Source organism: Notamacropus eugenii, chromosome 1, assembly GCF_028372415.1.
Source record: "Notamacropus eugenii isolate mMacEug1 chromosome 1, mMacEug1.pri_v2, whole genome shotgun sequence".
NCBI classification, from domain to species: Eukaryota; Metazoa; Chordata; class Mammalia; order Diprotodontia; family Macropodidae; genus Notamacropus; species Notamacropus eugenii.
This window is the reverse complement of record NC_092872.1, coordinates 368,102,987-368,110,405: the sequence shown is the minus strand read 5'-3', so window position 1 is coordinate 368,110,405 and position 7,419 is coordinate 368,102,987. Positions and strand designations below refer to the sequence as shown.

Sequence of the window (7,419 nt, the reverse complement as noted above, 5' to 3'; positions counted from 1 at the left end):
ACCCCCAAAAAATAATGTATTAAAATCTTTATCAGCACCCTCTCACGCCAATTACCTGGGTATCAGAATTGCTTACAGTTCTGCCTGCTAGAACTGGTAATAATTAGACCCTACAGCCAGTACTGAACTCTCTTTTGCTAAAAGTCAGGGGCTCGGTGATTTCATTAGAATCATGTAGAAGTCAAAGAACAGACCAGTGTTTACTAAGAGGCAGAAAATTGAATTTGTGAGGGGGAATAAAAGAGAACAAACAGAAAGGCTAAAAGGAAGGGGAAATTTAAGGTTGGGCTCTGTGCAAAAAGCATCAGTGTGAAAAAGAGCACAGTATCAATATGAGAAATAGTTCCAGCCAAAATACTTTTTTCTTTTAATTGTATACGTTAGTTTGTCCCTGGGCACACACACTGAGGCTTTCTGCATCAGTTAAGACTCATAATGGAGCCTAAATACAAGGAAGACAAAAACAGAGTAATTTTCATTTAAAAGATACAAATTTCAAAGCTAAAACAACCCAGCACTAAACAAAAAAGGTCAAATAACTCACCAGAAACAAACCACACCAAACACTCATCCATTTAATTTCCCATTACATGCTCTAAAACAAGCCACAGGAGGCACCTGCAGCCCAAGACGTCAGGAATGAGAGCAGCTGTGGCCTGATGACTCGGACTCCAGCCCTCTATAGGAATTCTTCATGCACGCACACATACATACAAGTACCTGGCAGAACACTATAAGTGCACACACATGGCCACAGAACATTAGGAGTAAACAGCCAGAACACTGGAGGTGTAAGGTGAGGTAGGGTACAGAAGGCAAGGGCTTGAAGGGAACAAAAGCAGAGATTTGGGTAACTTTATGGTAATCATTGTGGGAGGGAGAAGGGAAGAGAGAAGGATGGATGCGGGAAGAGCTTCGGGGAAGCAGCTGTCGAGTGGGAGGTTTCTTTTTTATTAGGAAGTTAGGACAGATGAACTGCAGCTCCATCAAATATGAAAATTAGAGGGCTGGGATCCAACTTCTCCAGATCCTGGCCACACTCTGGCTGTAAGAGAGAATGGTAAATTCCCTTCTTCCCTCCACATGTCAGGTCTTTGAAGAAATTCCCCAAATGCCTTGGACGTTAGTGATCCCACAGAGTCAGGCTTGGGAACAAGACAAGTTCAAGGGGAATCAGTAGCTCTTTTTGGTGGAGCCAAAGCCAGAGAACCCCATAACAGCTGCCATCTCATCATCCTCCTCAAATGTCAAGTCCTCCTCCGCCCTTCGTTTCTTCTCCTTCTGTTTCTCCTTCTTGTAGGCTTTGGCCTTCTCTTCCTGCAAAGAGCCACAGAGGATCATTTTAGCTTTCCTAATCTACAGCACTGTCATGAAGCTCAAATCAGAGCCCAAAGCAAACTGCAGTAGCTCAAAGGGAAGGATGCCCACACCCGGGTCTTTAAGGCATCCACCAGAGTTTCCCACCTAACTCATGACAAAGGCCCAAATGGCTTTCAAGATTCCCTTTTTCCTACTGACAGGAGATTTACCATAGAAATGATGGAATCACAACGGTATGGGAAAAAGGAAGAGACTGCAGAAGAGGGGGATGGGAGGTAGAAAACAGATGATCTCACACACAATAAGTGTTTCTTTTCCTTTATTTCAAATTGCTGTTTACTTCAACATCAAAAGAAACCACTAGACCAGAATCACTGGAAATCAAGAAGCAGAAATAAATTCTTCTACATCAAAGGGTTCACTGCTAAAGGACTAGAGCAAGGGTGGGGAACCAGCTGCCTCAAGGCCACATGTGGTTCCCTAGGTCCTCAAGTGCAGCACTTTCACTGAATCCAAACTTCACAGAATAAACCCCAAAGGACTTGGGTTTGGATGTTTTATGGATTGGATGTTATTCCACATTATGGAAGCCTCAGTCTGGAAAGGGCTGGCTTGAACCTTACCTCCTCTCTGAGCTCTTTCATCCTCTCCTCAAAGTCATAGTCCTTTTGTTTTTCTTCCATCTTTTTCTTGTTCACTTCAAAGCGTTTCTTGACCTGATCCAAGGTGGAGCGCTCCACACGCATTGACATGCCCAGATTCCGCTGATCTGAGGGGGAGAAGGGTGGAACCATCATCCTTCCCTCCAGCTGCTTACCTTTACTCTCCCTCATATCTCTTATCTCTCCTACCCCTATCTCCATCCCCCAAATTAGGACCTTAAAAGTACAGATTTAGACCTGGATGAGACATTTAGAGAACACCTAGCCAAAGTCTCATTTTACAAATGACAAAAATGAGGTCCAGAACCATCACTCAATGTCGTTCAGCTAGTTAAGGAACAGAGCTAGGCCTCAGACCCAAGTCTCTTGTCTCCAAATGACTGAAGTACTCTTGCCACATTACCATGCTGCCTCAATAAAACCCTTTCCAAAATGTGTCTCCACAACCTGCATAGTTTCAGGAAACGAGAGCCAATTTTGCTGAGAGCAGCTCCAGGACCTCTTCTGTCCCTGCACCTAGCAACCTCAAAGAACAAGATGGAAGCATCTATATTTGGGCAATAAAAATGGATAGCTGGGAAGATACACTAATTGGATTGTAGAACAAAAGAGTATGATGTACCTCATGAGCTCCATAAACATCTACTGATGAAGAGAAAGGAACTCCCTGTGCAAAGGCAAGAAAAGCATCTACTCTGAGCCTCCAGCAAGAGCTGTGGGGATCCCCAAAACCCATTCCAAAATTTCATCATTCCTTACGTTTCTTTCCATTGATGTGATCCAAGAAGTTGATGGAATCTTTCACTACACAGTCACAGACATTGCAGTAATACCTACACAGACGAGGAAGTAGTTATTATTTGAGCTGCCTGAAAATATGTCATGTTTCCCTTACCTTACTGAGAACTTTAGGTCAATGCTTCTTATTTCCTAAGACATCCCAAGATCACCAGGAAGAGGGGCTAAGAGAGAAGCTCCCAGGTGAAGTGGACAGGAGAGTACAACTGCCATCTATGGCTAGTTCTGACAAAAATCTTAGCAAGCCCCAGAGGAGAAATATGGTGACAGGCCTGGGGTCTGCCAGTTAAATCTTTAAGAAATGTTAGTCAATCCTTATCTCCTGCTTTATACTACAGGCATGGATTAGGGAGAACTCTAAACCTGGGTCCTTGTCAATGTGACAAAGCTTCATTCCTAGGCTGCCAGGAGGCCTGAATCCTCAAGCTCTAAGAGTTAGTATCAATCATGACCCCTTCTCCCCCCAAGATTCTGCCACTCCAAGCCCTGAACACATTCTCCAGCTACTCCCCCTGTTAATGGCACATTTCCAGTTCTATTACTACCAAAAAGCCCTATTCCAGCAGGCTTCAACTTAGCTGACTGTCAACCAATCCATAACAGCCTATCAATAAGTTAAAGTTTATTATATAGGAAACTCTCCCCAGAGCCAAATGAAGTTACCCTACTGGCTGTTACCACTCATAAATCTTTCTCTGTGGTAAAATAAGAGGCTACTCACCCTCCCATTTCAGACTGTGGAGTGGTCTTGGTGATGACAATGGTCTTTCCCAGCTTGGACTCCAAGTCAACCTTGTAGTCTCTGTGTCGTAAGAGCTCCCGCTTGACAGGCTGCACTGGTTTTCCTAAAAGAAAAGTGGATGTGCTCAGTGAGACCTGGCTGGGGAAGGGAATGCTAGAAACTGTAGTTCCTTTCAATGCAAGTATTCTTCTGTTAGGAGTGAAAGTAAAAGCTGGAATCTTGGTACATTCAACAATTTAATTTCACTCTCCCTTTTCTCCAGACTCAGATGCTACAACAATACATTAGACTGGGTGTCTTAACCAGGGGTCGCACAGAATCCTAAAATGTCTAAGTATAAACTTGGGGGGAGGGGGGTTATATGAGCTTAGACAGGGGAAAAAAATGCTTATTTTTTTCCCACTAAATTCTAGATGAAATTTAGCATTTCCTTCAGTTACATATGATTTAGAAAAGAAAAACTACAATATTAAGAAGAAGTCCATGGGCTTTATCAAGTCAAAAGGTCCATGTCACAAAAAAGGTTAAGGAGCCCTCCGCTCTACAGATAACAGACTCCTCAAAGATGGTGACTAACTGACTGGCTGGCTATGACATTAACTCCCTAGGACGTGGCTGAATATGTAAGAAAGAGTTAAAGAAAAAAATAACAGTCACCTCCTCCCCAACTTTGGCAGAGGCTCCAAAAGCAGCAATTGTAAATAATGTATAGATGATTCTGTAATCTGTCATGGAACTAGTATTTTAAAAGTCACAGGAGAGATTTCAGTGATACTTTGAACCAAGACATCACTGACTCAAGTAATTTAATAAGAGTACAAATTAAGCAATCAACTGATCACAAGCATTTATTAAGCATATAACAGTATCATATGGTAGTGAGGATAAACAGGAAAAAATGAAAGATCCTGCCTTCCAGAAACTTACATTTTATTGGAGCTGAAAATACACCACACATACACACATATTTATGTACAAAATAAATACAGTGCAAGGTCATTTTGGGTGAGAGATACTAGCAGCTGCAGGGATCAAGGAAAGACCTCCTGAAGGAGATAAAGCTTGAGTGGAGCTCTTAAGGAAACTAGGGATTCTAAGAGGTGGAGGTAAGCAGGGACTGCATTCTATACATGTGGGTTAGAAAGCTTGTGCAAAGGCAGAGTTAAAAGACAGAACAAGAAGGCCAATTTGGCTCGACCCCAGAGTATATATCATACAATAAGCTTGGAAAAGTAGACTGACAACAAATGCCAAAAGGAGAAGCATATTTGATCTAAGACGTAATAGAGAAGAACTAGGGTTTACTGAGCAGGGGAGCGACTTGTCAGACCTGTGCTTTAGGAATATATTGGCAATGGTGTGAAAAAAGGGTTGGGTGAGGGGAAAAATGATTTGAGGTAAAGAGACCAATAAGGAGGTATTTGCAATGGTTTGGGAAGGCAATGATGAGGGCTTGATGTAACATAGCAGTTGTGAATAAAAAGTGGAGACAGATGTGAGAGATGTCATAGAGTTAGAACTGACAAACTTGGTAGTTGACAGTTACTTTATCAATAAAAATGAAGAAAACCAAAGAGGAAGAGTTATCAAGAAATAATACGTAAAAGATGGAATGAAGATATCTTTCAGTACCTAGCTGAAGAAAATAGTGTAGAAGGGGAGAACTGACTGTTAAGCAAATCAAGTGGGAGTACCAACGAGGAAACAAATCCCCAAACTCTTAAACCACTCAAAGAACCAGTACATCAAGGATTATAATCAGATTTGATATAAGTGCAACTCACATGACAAACTTTATGATATAGAGCCCTGCTTTTCAAGGGCTCACTGAAGTTTCTGGGTTGGGACATAAACCTTCTATCAATCCAAAGATTTTCCTCTGTATGAAGGTGGAGAATAAAATTTGTATTTCTGAGCTCTGAAATTCTCCTGTCTTAGAGCAGTAACTAAAGAAAGGAGGCAAGGTAAAAGGCAAGGAAGCATAGATTAAAAACCGAAGCCCAGAAAGTGCAGTAAACTGCCCAAACGCCAATGAATGTGCTAGTAACAGAGCCGGGGGTAGAACCAAAATTTCCTATTCACTAAACTATTTCTGCAATCCAATCCTCTGCAAGCCCAGAGAAAGTAGAAATTCAAGGGAGTTTTACCCACCATCTTTTTTCTCTCTTTCTTCATTAAGTCGTTTCTCTGCAAGTTTCTCGTATTCGTCTTTGTCCCACTTTCGGCGGAAATCCAGGTTTTTAGTCTGTCAAAAGAAAACATTTCTGGATTTTCTGCTCCCCTTCCCAGAGAATCCTACCAGCTGGTAGTTTTCAAGTACCCAGGCATAAAGAATATGGCACTGTCTCGGCTCAGACCGCGGTTTCCAAAGTCCAGAATATCAGTTCTCCCTTCCCTTCTCCAATCAGCCAGTTAAAGACAGCCGATAAGGCCAGGCTGCCATGCCATCTCGTTCCAGGCACCACTACCCACATCCTCAGAAAGCACAAAGCAGGAGACATCCAATGCCGTGTATCGTAACGAACTGGACTGGCGTCCTAGCCTCATCTAAACAGTAAACTCCACGAGGCCGCCCAATCTTATGTCAACTTTCTATCGGTCCCAGCGCTTGGCACGCACTCTGCACATAGTAGGTGCTTCGCGAAGGCCCCTCTCATTGGTTCGTGTGACCAAAGGCCTCCAGGATACCTAAGGTAACCCCAGGCTCGGCGACGTGCCCGTGCACAGCGGCAAGGAGCCCGCAGCGAGCCTCCGCAGCCGAAGCCCCCCAGGATGCCGGCTCCTCGGAGCGACTCTGCGCCGAAGAAAGCGGCCCCCGACCTAGGACCGCTGTCTCCGGGGCCAGCCTGGAGGGAGGCTCTGCGAGATAGAACGCTCGGACCCAGCTGAACCCCCAGAAGCTCCTCCACCCCCCGCAGACACCTACCCCGCTGCCAGACGCCATCTTCGCGAAGTGAAGATGAAGACGGAAAATAATGTAAAGACTCCCTGGAGCCGTAAAGCAGAGCAGTCCTCCGAAGTCTCTATCGTACTAGCAGGCTAGAGCGGCACGGGAGGACGTCCGAGATAATCACTTCCGGCTCGACCACCCGGAGCGCTAACACACGCATGAATAAATTGCGCACGCGCCACACGAAGCAATAGGAATGCTTTATTTCTTGAAATGATTGTTGTAATACCTTTAACTAAAAGATCAAGCTCAACTCTCGTTTTATAGACGTGGAAACTGAAGGCCAGAGGTTATGGCAAGCTCACACAGCACTAAGCAGAATCAGAATGCCCGGAAAGGAACACGCCCCCAGGGGCGGGGAGATGGGAGACTGACATTTGACACCAGCCCCCGAGGCTCGAGAAGAGCGTCCCAGGCCGAGCCCATCGAGCTCAGAAGCTGACGCCACTGCGAGGGCAGAACCCAGCACACGCCCTGCCCCTCCGCTGCCCCGCCCCCAGCCCCCGGGGCTGCCGGGGCCAACTAATTAACTCTTTCCAAAGGCGGGAGGACGCAGTTTTTGGGCAGGAAAACAATCGATCCTAAAACCCAGAAAAGCCAAAACTTGTCTTCTGAGTATAACGAACTCTGCAGGAGTACTTTTTGTTATACGTTCCCAACAAAGGAGAAAAGGAGACATAAAAGGATAATAGGGGGTGAACACACGGTGCACACACTCAGGATCATCAGAATATTTCGTTGGGTGTTTTCCTCCGGTGTTGTACTGACAAAGGAGACTAGTTTGCTTCAGTGCCTGCCACTGGGTACAAAATGGAGGGCCAAGACTAGATGCCACTCAGAACTTGGTGCCCTCCGGAGAACAGAATAACCGAGGATCCTGAGAACACAAACATCTCCACAGAAATGTCTGAAGAAGTAAAAGGAAAGCTACATTCCCAGATCAGAGA

General features: G+C 44.7%; 1 protein-coding gene across 1 annotated transcript; it reads right to left on the bottom strand.

Moving 5' to 3' along the window:
• Window positions 1-343: 343 nt before the first annotated feature.
• On the bottom strand, window positions 344-7,393 carry ZMAT2 (zinc finger matrin-type 2). The gene is made up of 6 exons (XM_072630529.1): window positions 6,449-7,393; window positions 5,674-5,767; window positions 3,502-3,625; window positions 2,742-2,815; window positions 1,944-2,089; window positions 344-1,317 (listed from the first exon to the last, which is right to left on the bottom strand). Exons 1-6 carry the CDS (start codon window positions 6,464-6,466, stop codon window positions 1,174-1,176), a joined length of 600 nt encoding a protein of 199 aa, XP_072486630.1. The 5' UTR covers window positions 6,467-7,393; the 3' UTR covers window positions 344-1,173.
• Window positions 7,394-7,419: the final 26 nt, after the last annotated feature.

Bases quoted from the DNA above. Each gene is read 5' to 3' on its own strand.
- ZMAT2 (XM_072630529.1), bottom strand. The intron at 2,816-3,501 runs GTGAGTAGCCTC...TCGTCTGTGTAG, and splicing joins CCACAGTCTGAAATGGGAGG to GTATTACTGCAATGTCTGTG. The intron at 2,090-2,741 runs GTAAGGAATGAT...TCTCCCCCTCAG, and splicing joins TCACATCAATGGAAAGAAAC to ATCAGCGGAATCTGGGCATG.